This window comes from Xenia sp. Carnegie-2017, unplaced genomic scaffold, assembly GCF_021976095.1.
Source record: "Xenia sp. Carnegie-2017 unplaced genomic scaffold, XeniaSp_v1 HiC_scaffold_1, whole genome shotgun sequence".
Classification (NCBI taxonomy): domain Eukaryota; kingdom Metazoa; phylum Cnidaria; class Anthozoa; order Malacalcyonacea; family Xeniidae; genus Xenia; species Xenia sp. Carnegie-2017.
In genome coordinates, this window is record NW_025813402.1 from 5,874,130 (window position 1) to 5,889,820 (window position 15,691).

General features: G+C 33.8%; 1 protein-coding gene and 1 pseudogene across 3 annotated transcripts; both read right to left on the reverse strand.

Moving 5' to 3' along the window:
• Positions 1–106: 106 nt before the first annotated feature.
• Positions 107–8,925, reverse strand: LOC124434256 (kinesin-like protein KIFC3). 3 transcript variants are annotated; one of them, XM_046984155.1, is made up of 16 exons: positions 8,553–8,925; positions 7,825–7,890; positions 6,668–6,750; positions 5,882–6,298; positions 5,430–5,780; positions 4,966–5,031; positions 4,810–4,875; positions 4,492–4,647; positions 4,102–4,224; positions 3,469–3,765; positions 2,709–2,813; positions 2,388–2,633; positions 1,936–2,065; positions 1,311–1,508; positions 1,061–1,209; positions 107–822 (listed from the first exon to the last, which is right to left on the reverse strand). In XM_046984155.1, exons 1-16 carry the CDS (start codon positions 8,716–8,718, stop codon positions 766–768), a joined length of 2,676 nt encoding a protein of 891 aa, XP_046840111.1. In that variant the 5' UTR covers positions 8,719–8,925; the 3' UTR covers positions 107–765. The 3 variants fall into 3 exon arrangements, with proteins under 3 accessions (XP_046840111.1, XP_046840097.1, XP_046840103.1); XM_046984141.1 differs by lacking the exon at positions 107–822 and having other exon boundaries at positions 854–1,209; XM_046984147.1 differs by lacking the exon at positions 107–822 and having other exon boundaries at positions 855–1,209; positions 5,430–5,777; positions 8,553–8,924.
• A 245-nt stretch (positions 8,926–9,170) lies between these two features.
• LOC124434284 lies at positions 9,171–15,099 on the reverse strand (annotated as a pseudogene).
• Positions 15,100–15,691: the final 592 nt, after the last annotated feature.

A 15,691-nucleotide genomic window follows, 5' to 3' on the forward strand; every position in this document is an offset into this window, starting at 1 on the left:
CAAATACATTTTTCAACACTTTTTTAAAATAATGCGGACGGTAAGTATAATACCACAATTGAAACGTACTGGAAATAGCATAAAGAATATCTTGCAACGAACAAAATTTAAAAGTTTGAATAGTGCTCGAGTAGCCAACACCTATTAATATATCTTTAGAAACGTGGATAGAAAGTTTTTAGAGTCTATTTACATGTACGCGTGTAAATCTCAATAGATTAAACATAGCAAAAAATCAACTGATACAAAATCTTTGATCAACGCGCAATGCATCTTGGATGACACGCATTCTTTAGAAAAAAGGGATGAAACTATTTACAAAGTTTTTTAAAAAGGATTTTTTACACATTCATATATTTCATACATGGCTGGCGTTTGTTTGGACGAAATTGTGCATTTTAAGAATGTTTAGTTAAACGGACTATTGAATTACAAACTGTTTTATCCAAACATTTACCTTATAATACATAAATTTGATTATTGATCATGCTGCTTATCAATATAAATCACCCGCAACTACCCTCACCCTATAATATTATTTTTAGGCACCTCCAGGGAGGGACCCACAACCACCCCCCTCCTCACCCCCCCAATAATATTTTAAAGACAAGAGTCTTTTTGTACAATTTAAAAAACACATTTGTTTAGAATGCAAGACGATAAAAAAGCCGAAACTGACGGCGAGTCTTTCTCTCAAAAAACTATAAAGATAGCTTCAAAAACACCTTACTGACGGACCATGGCATTAAATCATACGGCACTCATTTACTTTCGCGGTGTTGATGGAGCTAAATTCCGTTTTCCTTTATTGGGAGTTGAAGACTGTAAAAACAAAAGAAGATATTCGTGTAGCACATTTTGATTATACATCTTTCGTATTAGGACTCTACATGTAATTTAACCAACCAGCTTTAAACTACAAAGCAAACTCTAAATACATGCTGAGAGCCTTTTCAGCAAAGAACTAAAGAGAAGCAGATATAACACCGGAATGAATTTTTTCACCAAAGACTTTGCAATTTGCCGAAAATCTTGCTTTAATCAAAACATTTTCACTCACTTTTTGTTCAACATTCTCTACTTTTTTTGTTGCCAAACCCAATTCAACCATGCGAACTCTTTGTGCAAAATTTAAGCTGCACAAAGTTTCGGCGACGTTTTTTGCAGCTGGGGACACTTGAACGACCATTAATGTCTTAGAATCACCACCTGAATGATGAAAATACAGCAGAGTGTGTCATGGAATGAAAAGCTTTTGAAGTAATTAAGTCAAATTTAGAAAACAAGCTTTTTCAAAAAAACAGTTTTACCAAGAGAATCTTGTAACAAAAATGTAAGCCTGGAATTTCTATAAGGTACGTGCTGCTGTTTATTCTTCAAAGCATGAATAACATCACCAAGACATGAAAGAGACTTGTTGATATTTTGAGCTTCTTTCATTCTCAACCCTTCCGACCCACTTTTGTTTACACGTTCACTTCCGGCAAGATCGACCAGATTGAGTTTGCCTGCAACAAATTAAGGACATCTTTATTGAAATTAAGATAAATGAAAAAATATTTATAAGCACATATGAAATTTGTTTTTTTTTTGACAGACAATGAAAATAAACAAAGCCTTTTAAAACTCTTCCACAAATCACAATCCTCAATATGTAGAGTAATCGTGAGGTCAATCCACAAGTGAAATGAAGCAATCCCGATTCTTAACGGCAGTTTTCATCGTTCCCTTCGTAAAACATGTATGTATGTTCCATTGAACTCTACAATTATTATGATTATCATTACAATTATTATTATTATTAGAGTTCATTGGCAGTTTTTCATCGTTCCCTTCGTAAAACATGTATGTATGTTCCATTGAACTCTACAATTATTATGATTATCATTACAATTATTATTATTATTAGAGTTCATTGGTATGTTCGTAAATTACCTGTGATAGTGGTTCCTGAAGCACGATGGTTGCCACTGACCGTTATTCGTAATATGGCATGGGAACGACTGGAATGCTCATTCATGTTCGTTAATGCAGTTGATCTATTTTTCCTTCCCATAGCAAACAACTAAAGAAATTAACACTCGAATTCATTTCCCTGCCTATTCGTTGAACAAGACGTCATACATGAGAGTTTACGCAAATGGTATGAAATGATTACGGTTGCTGTATACGTAATGCAAAAAAAATATATTGGGAATACTTAGTGGCCTGTTTTTGTCAAAACACTCACATTGATTTTTAATTTCAACACTGTAAATTTAATAAAAAAACCCACACAAATCTAGAGCGAATAGTGCTCTTGGCTGGATAAAAATTAACTAGTTATTCAGCCTTCCTTACAAAAGGGTCAATTATCGTTTATTGTATTCGAAAACTTCGTAGCATACCTTATTAACATCTTCAATATCCTTTACTTCGTAATCTGCCAAACCGCGAACATAGTTAACACCATCTGATCCAAGCTTCATCTCCAGTTTTTGACTATTTTCGGATAGAAGATCACGGATTGTTTCATTGTAAATCTCAAGCACATTTACCGTTATACAGTACGTCCAATCTCTTGAGCGCTCAGACACTGTATGGAATAAATGAGCGAGTGCTCGTTGATTAATGCCAGGATTGTGCGATGGACCCTTGTAGAGAAAGAAAAAACACTCTCATAAATCTTAATAACGCACTTATGTAAAAATAAGGAGTGAATTGTATACCTCCATGGTAAACGTTTTCCCACTTCCAGTTTGACCATATGCAAAGATACATATATTGTATCCATCAAGGCACGAAACCACAAGATCTTGAACTTCTGCGTATACCTTTGTAAAAGAAAAATGCTGTAAGGACCTTTGTTAAGGTTGCATATGTACGTATTTAGACGGAAATCACATTTGGAAATAGTTAACTAAATATTGGCATATTTATTGGCATATTTAGTTGGCACACCAGTTGTAAACATGCAATGTTTGAAAACATTGAGAAAAATATATGGACCTCTCACTTTATGTAATTATGAGCAATATTTAAACGTATCCATGGAAATAAATGCTAATGCCCGGATGCGAGATGCATCGACTTATAAAATTTTTGTACATTGATAAAAGGAAAGATAGAGCATTCAAATTATCAAATCATAACGACAGAAAACAGTTTCGTGCCTGTTTTGATTTCACCTCGTTTATATAAAAACAATATTTATCAGACGCTTGAAAAAAAGTCTTAAATGAAACGAATGTCATTACAGTATTTTAAACTTTTGTGAGACATGGAAATGGAAACAGTTCCTTTGCTTTATATTACATTGCTGTGATGCCAGAGAATACAAGATTTGATAATACGTAAGCTTTATAGGTGTCACACTATGTTGGTGTTAGACTACACGTATAGTGGCTACTATCTACAATCTTCATACTGTATGGATAATCGTGTACTTTCATAGTAACATTGAAACATTAATGTTAATTTATTTTATACCTCTTCTTGAGTGGATCTAGGTTGGAAAACTTTCTCCATTTCAAATTTTTTTTCGCTGCCCTTATTGGACACCAGAAGGACGCCATCATCTGATTGATCAAAACTGATTGTTGATGTTTGCGATGACGCGCCAACACGGTCCTCGGCAATAAACGGTCGAACTCGACAATACACTCGAATATTGCCTTTCAAATCCACCAGTTCGTTGTGCAGACGTTTCCGTAATTTCATCTCTTTTATGTATCGTCTTTCAAGTTCGACATTATTTGTATTGATATCGGCTACCTTCAACATAATCTAGCAATAAAACATTTAGAATTTAAGCCTGTTATTAATATTTCATAAGTGATAGGGTAAGATATAGCGGGATATTTTTAATAGCAAAAGATCAAAAAGGTAACCGAAAAACTGCAAGGAATTCTACACATAAGTTCCTAATGGTAAAGTTCATGTATAACCGATAGTCCGTTAGAAAAAATATACTCGTGAGTTGCAAATAATTCATTTCACAACATTTGCACTACAACATTATTTCCATAATACATAGTAATTACTTCGCCAATTCACAATAAAATCACACAAATACTACATATAAATAAAACAAATTCATCAATTAATCAAAGGAAACATTACCTGTTTACAAATCTCCGTACATATCGGCGCAATAGTTGCATTAAATTGATGACAAGCATTCTTTATATATTGTTGGTGGAGTTTCAATTCTTTAGATTCTTCACTTAACTTCACACAATTCTCCTACGTAGAAACAGTTATGAAAAAGGTGATGACTAATCATAGTCACGTGGCATTCTATATTTTACACAGTTCCTTTAAATAAAGACAGTTATGACAAAAACGATGACTCATCATAGTCACGTGGCATTCTATACATTAACTTCATACAGTTCTGCCAAACAGAAACAGTTAACTATGATAGAAGAAAAAATGCATTAGTTTCAAATGATGATCTACACATCACTGTAGGGGTGAATGAAAGCCACAAACTCTCAATCATTTCTATACCTGTAAAGAAACATAAAGCTTTCTCAGCCCGCCATTTGTTCTCTCATAGTCCAATCTCATTTTTTCCAGTTCGTTGTCTCGATGATTTGAAATTCGTTCGACTTCCAGAGAGCAATTCTCCTTCACTTCCACAATCTCTTTTTTCACATCGTTTAACTGAGAAGAATAATTTTGGAAAATCATTTTGATTTGACGACCGTAAACTTTGATAGAGTTCATAAAGTTCGTTCTCGATTTCCAAGAAAGTTGTATTGTGTAACAAACAATTGTCAATTACGTAGCTACTAAAAACTCGTTTCTAGTCTCTAGAATACATACCTTTAGTTCATAATCTTTTTCCAGTTTTACCATAGATTGCTCCATTTCTGATTTCACACTCACCATCTTTAAGCAAAAAAAATGATTTCTCATATAGTAAAAACCTGTGAAGTAGGTAACAGCAGTCGCGCTACGAAATAATAAACGTATTTCTACCTTTGATTCATAATCCTCCACCATTTGTGCTACCATACTTTTATGATCAGATTCAAGTCCTTGAAGCTGGAAAAAACATTAAGGCTACTGTTCATATCACCACGAAAAATTTAGAAAATATGAAAGTGCCAATTGTAAGAAGCATATTTTGTAAAGTCAAAAATCTAAGACAAAAAATCTAGTCGTGCAGAGCTTTTGATTTGTAGACTCCATGATTTTCATCGTATTAAAATTAGGATTCTTCTATTTGCAAATAAAATTAATAATTTATCATCAAAAAAGTGTAATTTTAAAAGTAATTTTTTGCCATCGATTTTTGGAAAGTATACATACACGTAGAATTAGCCACTGAAAATTGAACATGTCATTGCATGCTTTCTTTTCTCAATGATAATAGCTACCATAGACTAATAAAAACAAAAAAATACTCATTGCGAAGCTCTTTATGGAATAATCGCCCAAACCTTGGCATCACTTTCCATCTTCATTTTCTCCAACAAGTCACGCAGCGTTCTGTTCTGAGCTACTTGTTCTTCTAGATCTTTTTTCATTTCCTCCGAGATAACTTGAACAGTTCTCACTTGAACTTTGGGTGGTGTTGCAGCGAGATTGATGTATTTTGCTTCTGCATCACGCTTTTTCTTATTTGTACATCGAATCTCGCTCTCCAACTGTCGAATTTTTTCACCCAGTTCCTCCTGCGTTTTCCACAATTCAGACTTTGCCTCTTCCCTTTCGACTCGCAAAACTTGATTCTCCTTTTCAATGCTCGCTAAACGTCTTTTTATGGTGGTTGAGTCCTCTTGTTCACACTGCTTGAAAATATTTAGGTAGGATTATAAATTGAAAGTAGCTAGGTTTTTTTTGAAAAATTTCATTTCATGAAATCATAGACCAATGGCGCGTAAGTACGTACCTCATTCGATGTAGACTTTAACTTTTTAATTTCAATTTCTAAATCAGCAATTTCTGTATTATATTTTGCATTTCTGTCCATCATTTCTTCTTTCAGACTTTCCACTTCAGATTCGCTCGCATACAATAATTCTGAGAGTTTAACTTTCTCCTGTTGCAACTCCGATATACTGTTAACTAGCCGTTCGATTCCCGGCAAACTTGTGGGAACTTTTCCTTTTTTTTTATTTCGACCATTTTGAGACGCTGAAAGAGCTTTCTCATGCTCGGAAAGTACTTCTTGTAGCTCCCCTATAAGTTTATCTTTTTCTTCGACAAACAATTCGTATGTCTTCTTCATGATCTTCATTTGAGATTTCTTGTTTTGCTCAGACTTGTTCAATCGAGAACGATAATTAGCCGTTTTATCTGCTAACTCCTGAAATTAAAAAAAAATCAAAAATCTTACCCGCATGTTTCATTAAGTTTTAAATAATTACTGTTTTTTTACTAAAACTTTTAACGATTTATACATGCATTTATGACAAGTTAACATCTTCATTGCATGATATCCCATTCATTGATCAGAAAATCCATTTGCCAAGACATTTATAACAAAATTATAAACTTGTTTTGCTTATTTGGGTTTCGTCAAACGGATTAACTGGAAATTGTTAAATTGAGAAGATTGTAGAATGCAAATTAGTCGAAATTAACAAAGAACATCGCATTTTCTTGGCATTCAAGTCCATCTTAACGAATCCATCTTCTTGACTCATAGAAAGAATACAAAATATACATTACTGACCTTGTATTTCAGAAGAAGCTCTTCGCGTTGTTTATCCTTTTTTTGTATTTCCAACTGAAGAGCCTGCAGCTCAATTATTGTGACTAAAAAGTTAATTTTAAAATGTTTATGACACCAAATTTTGCCATGTTTTCTAACTGCATTATATAGAAATGTCAAAATGACCCGATCACCTCTTCAATACAATTGCGTTATTTCACTTTATTTTAGAGATATGTAACTTTCCTTATGATCGTTATAACATCACATTATATAATTAGCATTGGTAAATAAGAGTTTTTGTCAACCGTCAGCATTAAAATAACAAACTTTGGCACCTTTACAAATACGTATATTCATATACACATGACATTACTAAACTGTTGTATTTCTGCATAAAACGCTCTAACGATCTGGAAAATTGACGATCATTAAATCATCACTAGTTTCTGTGATGTCATAAAAAGTATATTTTCTGATCTAATGAAGTAAAATATTTCCAGAAAAAAACAAAAATAACTCAATTCTGCTCAAAGATTGATGACTGAATGTGTGTACCAGATGATGGCAGTCTAGATTTGAAAGGCAAATACATATTTTATACAACCACTATTAGCAATTGAATTACTGTAAAGGTTTTCATTGAAACAATAAAATTGAAACAAATTTCGAAACATTAAGTAAATTGTTACTTTATCATGTCATTTTCTTGTCCGTGTTTCGTCATGTGTGAAAGCAAACAGTTGTAATCATGTTTCTCTCATTGTTGGCAATATTTGGATACATAATTTATGAAACTTTGTTCATTATCTAAGGATGTATGGTACAGCTATAGGATTCTCAATTTATATAACTTTATAAGAAATTCTTAAAAAGCTAATAACACTTTCATTAAGCAAGGTTCAGTCATCTCTAGGACTATAAATCTATGATAGCCCAAGGCCCTGGCACCCTTTCTGTCAAATAAGCATTGATCCGTCCCTGTACTGTACATTGACTACAGAAATCATTGTAATAAATTGATCTTAAGATCTTTTTAATCAGTTCCTTCGGAGTTTGGGAAATATTGATTGCTTTTTTGAAGATTTAATATGAATGGATTATTTACCCTTCCCATAAATCTATAAAAAAGTCCAAGTCTGTACAAAATAGTAAACAAAATAAAACAGTAAACAAACCATCCTTTCCTGCTTGATCCACTTCAGGATTCTCATCTGATGAATTCCAGCTACAAGATGAATCATCTGTAAAAGTTGTTAAATATAAATTAATATTCAATGAGGTGTTGTAGAAATTCAAAATTTCTAGCAACGAAACCAGATTTAGATTTTCGAGCATTGCTTAGCTTCTATTTAACTCATTATTTTTTTTATCAGCATTATATTTTGATCACTGGTGGACAGTGTGAGCATTTATCATAATTTATTGTCCTTATCAAATCAGACTACTCCTCTAAACGTTGCAATAACTTAAAGCAGATATGGTTATCTATGCATGTCAGAGCTGATCTAGTAAGAAAAATTATTTTGTCCTGTCTCACTGACAAGAGAGATTAATCTAAATTATAAATTTCAATTTAAAGGTGTCCAAAGCATTTTATCATGAGACCTTTCAATGTGGTTTAAAATTCGGTGTAAATAAATCAACGTTCATATTAGCTCAAGGTTGCTCATCCTGTGATATCAAAATTATCAATAAAATCAACTTTACGACTGCAAATGTTTTTTTGATCATGTTTAGGTCTATGACATATTTTTCTATGATACAATAAGTAGCTGTACATTCCTGTTGTTTGATGGTTGTTAGAGACGGAGACGATAAATAGCAGATTGAGATTCAATAAGTGGAAAGTTAAAACTACAATGCAATTCGCAAAGCAAATACACATCGAGTGTATGATACGTACCGTCGTCAAAACCCAAATCGGATTTTAAAATTTCATTTCTTGATGGCGAAGGTTGGCCAGTGAAACATGGAATATATTTTTTTGGTCGTTTGAATTCCATTAGCGAAATAATGACAAAGCGAGTGTGCAAAATATAAGGTACAAACTTTGAACTACCATATGGCATGGGCTCATTACTCAAATATTTAAAAAGCTTGGTTGCTGTTGGTTGCTATAGAACAGCCAATAAAACAACGTCTATTAACAAAGAGATTAATAATTAGAGAATTAATGATGCAAAACCAACCAGGTTGAGACTTGTTCTCCCAAAGTAGTCCTAGGCCGAGCAGGTACTCCGAGATGTTTGAGTCGTCTCAATCGTGTCGTTTCAGTCTTGTGAGAGTTGTCTATAAATGCGACATTTGCAGAGGGAAATTTGAATGGTCAGGGTGTCTCTGTCGAGGTCTCCGTGTCAGACGTGAAACGTCACACTTTATAATTGCCATTCATCTATTATTTTCAGACAATTTTGCAGATTTGTTGATTGCTGAAAATTCTTTTACTCTATGCTTTTAACAAACTTGCCGAATAATCAAAACATTTCATTTAACAATCAGGTGAAAAGTTTGAATACTATCGTTTTCAATGGTCTTCCAAGATGATAGTATTGCTATTTGCTATTTCGTTTAATTTATACGATGAATAATTAGGAATGGTATCGTCCAACATTAAAAACACATTCCTTCTTATGAATACACTACCTCTTTAATTGGCCTATTAAAAGAACCGTTTCTACTCGAATAAAAATTTCTGTGTTCACGATCGTCTTTCATAAACTCCAGAACAGAGATCTTCTCCGCTATAATTGAACCGTGTCGTCTTTTTTAATTGGCAAGAAATGAAACAAGTATGACATGAAAGCTATTGAATGAACTGAGAAAATGCACAACGTATAATACAGTTACTAGAGCTCTAATACTACACAAAGATAGGAATTTTATATAACCTGGGGATGCTACTGTTTATCATATTATGATGTTTAGGAACAAGACCTTTTTAAACATCACATAAATTTATGGTTGTACTTCTTCGCCTACTGCTCACTTTTGGCAATGCAACGTCATTGCTCTCTTTTCCATAAGAATACCAAGTCGAAAGTCTGTTACAATCAATTAAATGAGATGATGTTTGACATTCAAGTATTTGAGAAGGGATACCCGCATGTTCTTCAGGACGTTTTTGCTCCATTCGCTGTAGCGAATTGCAGGATTTCATTTTAGTATCCTTGGCATGCGTTGTTTCCATCAAAGGATTTACTTCGGAGCTTGAAGCAGGACTATTTTCTTGTTTTAGTGATAACTCAAATTTCACAAAGTCTGTGATCGACTCATCTAAGGGTGAGCTAACAGAACAATATTCATCTCTTATGTTGCTATCTGAAAGATTGTCACCATCTAACTCTTTTTCTTGTGTATTGTGAGATGTAGATTTTCTTGCTTCAGTTTCAATATCAACATCGCATTCATTGTGTTCTGCAAATAGGTAAAGTCTATTTTCATCGAAGCCATCGCTTCCATCCATCGCTCTGCAGTTGTCCGAGCCTGACGTATAAGCTCTCTTACGCAAAGAATCGCGTGATTTCGATTTTGAACGACGTTTACCGCTATTGCTCCTTCGAAGAGAAGGTGAATTTGACAACGAGACTCCAGAAATGGCCATTCTTCTTTGCATCGGTGCTGCAATATTTAACATTATGTCACCCATTGCTTTGATGCTCTTTTGAAGGCCCATTTCGGGACTGCCACGAGAAAACACTCCTCGACAGCGACCTTCCAAACTGTGAGAGCTTTTTTTCATTTCATGATCTAACTTGCTCTCATGAAACCAAGGTGGCCTTGCATCTGGAGTGAGTTTTCGTTTGAACTCTATGGTTTCGAGCGTCTCCAATTCAACATGAATGTCATTCGTACTATCTGTAGTGTTCGATAAACGGTTCTTCATATTTTTTTCATTCATTTGACTGTAGATTTCATTAGGTGAGTTAGTTTCTGAATCTGATGATACTTCATGTTCCGGTTCAACAGTGGAAATCAGTGCACTAGCAGCACCAACTAAAACAGGTTGTTTTCTCTTCTGTGGTAGTTTAAGTTGAGCTTGCGCATGCGAATAAAACAAGGAAAAGTTACTACCAATCACGGAAACTGGCAGAGCGACGATAAGCACGCCCGAGCATGCGCACATTGTTCCTAGAGGTAAAAATTTAAGTGCTTTTATACTTTGAAACATATAACTGAGTTTGCAAAAAAATGTGCTATTTTAACTTTAATATTGTACCATTGTAGGCATTGTTGGAAAAAAATCAACTTATCTTATGTATTCCACATACGTGCACCATGAGTGTTCATACAATAGTGAAAATAACCTATAAGATTGCAAAATTAATACATCTTATAGTAAGCCAACACTGAACCTACCAATAAATTGTCCCAAAGCTGTTCTAGGATACATATCACCATAGCCAACTGTTGTCATAGTGATCACTGCCCACCAGAAAGAAGCAGGGATGCTTTCAAAACGTTGGTCCCCATCAAACAGCTGAAACAAGTCAGTTTTAGGTCACGTTAGCTTTAAAATCTTTACACTGCGTTTGTTATCTGAAGACGGTTTTGACATGCACGCATGCTTTTACTCTGAATAAAGATTATCGAGACCATCATGGCAAATTCTATAGAATTCTTTTGTTTTCTATCTAAGGAAAATAAGATAGCAAACAATTTTTATGATACATTACTATGATGTACTTATTTTGTTTCACGAAGACGAATATATTCAAAAACACATTTAGATGCATCACACATTTTAATACATACATATACAAAAATCTTATCCTTAATGGACTGCATGTATATTTTGATAAAATCATCTTAGATGTAATCTTCTAAACTTATCCAAATGAAATTGTGTTCAGCCTTCCGCATGCACCAATATAACCGAAAATATTGTTTATGATTTTTCACAGGCATCCAAATACTATTAGACATTGTAAAATTCATTTTGTCTCATTATATATGCCACGACAAGATGGCGAATGAAAGCAATGAATTTACTTGATGCTATAACATCAATTGTTCGTAGTGAACAGTGACAATAATCTAGAACAAAATGATGAAATGCAGCTTATGATCGTTTGTATTTCGTGTATCCGCACTGGCTGTGCACACGATTGATGAGTCAGTAAAGTGCAAATTTCCATCTAATTCTACAAATTCTGTTTTGAAAACGATTTCGGGTCTGAACAATATATCAAGGATTTGAGAATACTGCATAAGAACTGTTTTGCGTTTAATGATATTTTACCTTCTCTGTGTAAAATAGGAGACTTGAAAATATCACCATAGGTATAAACAATATAAGAACAAGGAGAAACAGCTCACGAGCACTGGCTTTTAATGTATGTCCAATAACTTGCATGCCGCTCATGAAGCGAAAAAACCGAAACAGTCTGAATATTCTGAACAGACGGACAACTAAGAAAACGTTGAGATAATCCACCTGCCATATAATGTTGATGTAGAAAGGTAATACGGATACTATATCACACCACGTTAGAGTACTGCGGAAGAACTTTCTCAAGTTTGGACACGAGATGACGCGAGCCAGGAAATCCATCGTAAAAACAGCACAATACACAAAGTCCAATATTTCAAATGTCCTTTTGTAAACATTCAGGTGAGGCATGGACTCCAAGCAAAATGTTATGACTGATGTAATAATAATGAGAAGAGAAACTAAGGCAAGCACCTGAAAGATAAAAGCAATATAAAAGTTTTCCTTAACGTAGATTGCTAAGAGTGTACCCATTGAACTGAATACAACGAACAGGAGTTTATACCCTCTCGTCAAACTTTGATGCTAGACGTTTTACTATTTCCAATCTTTCTATATGAACAGCCAAAAAATCATGAAGACTCAAAGCTAAAATTTTTTTGACTTTACCTCAAGTAATTTTTGACTTCATTTAAGTAGCAATATAGACATGTTTACCAAAAATTTCCGTCCTGTTATGTGTTCAATTTAATGGATATACCTCGTTGATGGAAAACCTTGTTGTACATAAGAAATTAGGGGTCATTGTAAAAATTATACTGTACTTTGTTCTGTTTCAGATACTCTAAATAACTAATAGGATCAATGTGATGTATTTTGAGCTTGGAACAAAATTTTGAAAAGTCGCTGGCTTCTCGTTTCGTTTAAAAACTTTTCTTAATAAATCATGACGTGCATCATATAGATTTATAAATAGTTAATCGAAAATGTGTTATCAGCAAAATGTTTGTCTGATGGGTTAAAGAGAAAAATAAAATAATTCATGGCAATGCTGACATTCCTTCAATCAAAGTGTTTTATAATTAAAAAGTAATCTTGGAAATTTCTTACCACAGGCCAGTTTTATGGAATATATGAAATATGAAAAAGATAAGCTTGCATTTTTTATACGATAACGAGTTATGATTTCTCGGAGAAAATTACAGCCTCGTTTGAGAGGTTAAAAAAATATCAGCGAATGATTTTTACGACGCACCTGTGCGCTTTTGGAAGAATAAGGTTTTTCCAACACTTCCCAAAGCTTTTTTCCTTGTCACACGATATATTGAAGGGTAATGACACGGATCACATTCTGTAACAATGTTACTATGTTCTCCTTCAGAAACGTCATCATCATGATGAAATGCATTGGCTGAAAAAACTTTTTCAAATGCTTTCGCATCACGATGTCGCGTGTATGTGCTCCAGCAGCATGGCTCCATTTGAAGCTCATCAATTCCCCAATAATTAAGTTCCTCCTCGAATAAGGGTCCGCACACATCCGCTGGGCAATGTAATTTTCCCGTGCGATAATAGTTCAGAATGTGGACGAAGACTCCCGGGTGTCGATCAAAAAAAAACTCGATCGGCTGTCCATGATCGGACGTGTTATAAGCTTTTGTCAAAGGGCTCTCGACCATCCACGATAATCTTGTATCAGGAAAATTTTTCAAAGTGCTCACGTGTGTCTCGTGTTTATGGCCTCCAACGTTTATGATAACACGGTCACAATCTCGTCCGGTCATTGACTTCGGAGAAGTAGCATCGTTTCCATTGTCAGGAAAATAAAATTTCCTATCATTAGCATGCATCATGGCAAGTCGCGGCTTCTGTCAGGACAATTAAACGAATAATTCTTGTTCCATTAAACTGTTCGACACGTAATACTTTAGATGAGATTTTGTGAAGAAAAAAACACCCTCAGCAATTTCGGTGTAATTTGTGGTCAACCATTCACGACCACATTGTTTTCTCATTTTATGATAATCGACGTGTTTTGGGAGATGTCCTCCGATAAAATAATCAACTGTTGCTGATTGTTATTTCATTAGCATATATAATCATTTACAAACTCTAAAAACATAAAAATTAAACGCGTTAGATGTGTTTGTTCCTATATTTATTTAAGTCGAAGTTTAGGGTCGCAGCTAAATAAATACAGCCGAACAAATACTCAGAACAGGAGTTTTTTTCTCAGCTTATCTGTTTACAAGACGTACATCAGACGACAACGGAAACGTGCATTCAAGTTGCTTCAAATTTGTGCTTTTGATTTCTTTGTGCTGTCAGTTTATTACAATCAGATGGAACAACTTTTTATACGCTATCTGTAATTTATATTATTGTAGACATGTCACTGTAACGTCAATTCACGCTCGAACACAACACATAAGTATCTTTCTTAAATACGTTAGAAAGAAAATTTAAATACAGCTATTTATGAATTATTGATTTCATTCACAGATTTTCACTTTATATTCAAGGGAACAGTTTGGTTTGTTATTTTTCACTCTACAATAAAGTCTGACAACGTGACTATCTATGTTAATGTCACATGTCTCTAACTCATGCTCTCCGCAATCTTTAAATTCTTTAGTTAAGTATATATAAGCAAGGATAACACAGTAAAAAGTATTTCTGAAAACAACTATTGTTAGCAACACAGTAAAAACTATTTTTGAAAACAACATGAAATTGAACTTTTGTGCAAAATTGTTATAGCTCACCAAATAAATTAAACAAATTATTTGTTACAGCGCCATTTTCTTGTGTTACATGTTCTAGGCTTTATGTCGTACCAAGCAGACAAAAGTCAGAAAGCATTCAATATTTTCTCTGCACGTTGCCGACCCATGGAAATTGACTTTTTGTTTCCAATCTGAAGCAATGCATTAACGCAGTTGAACTACGACAACAAATTTAACCCCCTGCCAATTATTAATTATAAGCTTCACTATTTTCCGTACTTATTCATTTAACATAGTCAACGACTCAACAGGCTTGCTCTAATATGTGAACGTAGATTACCAATGAGAAAGCAAAAATTATAGACTCATCGGAGCCGAATTAATTATTTCATATGCAAATTATATACTTTTATCTGAGACAACATGCAAATATTGTTCTATGCTTATTATCGGAAAAAATTATCAAAAGGTATGAAGAAAATTATTTTTAGTTTTTTCATATGTTTGGAGAAAAGTAAAGTTTATAAATGAAGAAGAAATTTCGTGAAATTTCAACACTTATAGATGAAAAAAATAAAGAAATGTAAGTTTAGTTTTTTCTCATTTACAATGTTCAGTTTGACGTGATCTAATGATACTGACATGACTTATAACTACATTTAAAATTCTAGCAAAAATGATAAGCTGAATGAAAATCAAACAAGTAAATTATTCAAAAACATGTTGTATGGAGAGCGATACAGGAGAGATAATGCTTTTAGACTATAGCTAAGTGTGTGAATCCTGATTCATGTCATAGTTAGTAAAATTACTGTTCGAAGTAACCTAGAAAAAAGCACTGAACTGTCTCTTTAATCAGCATTCTTTCCACCATCTTCAAGGCTCCATTATGTTGATCGACTCATTTGTCAATCGTGACAAAGACGACAATAAAGTTGCCGATTGGCAACAACCGTGAACTATTTCACAATCAACTGACGAGAAAAAAATGGTAAGTAAAGCGTTATAAATGCAATGATTTAAATGCCTTTTGAACTTAAACTGTTATATTCGGAGCTGTATTTCGTCCTCCGGTGAAGTAGATTTTTTTTGTGGAATTTTTAAGAG

What these genes read in the sequence shown, in the direction of transcription:
- LOC124434256 (XM_046984141.1), bottom strand. Translation starts at nt 8,718, where the DNA reads ATGCCATATGGTAGTTCAAAGTTTGTACCTTATATTTTGCACACTCGC. An exon ending in TTCAGGAACCACTATCACAG is followed by an intron (nt 1,509 to 1,935) that starts GTAATTTACGAA and finishes AATTTGTTGCAG; the next exon opens with GCAAACTCAATCTGGTCGAT. An exon ending in TTTGTTACAAGATTCTCTTG is followed by an intron (nt 1,210 to 1,310) that starts GTAAAACTGTTT and finishes TTCATCATTCAG; the next exon opens with GTGGTGATTCTAAGACATTA.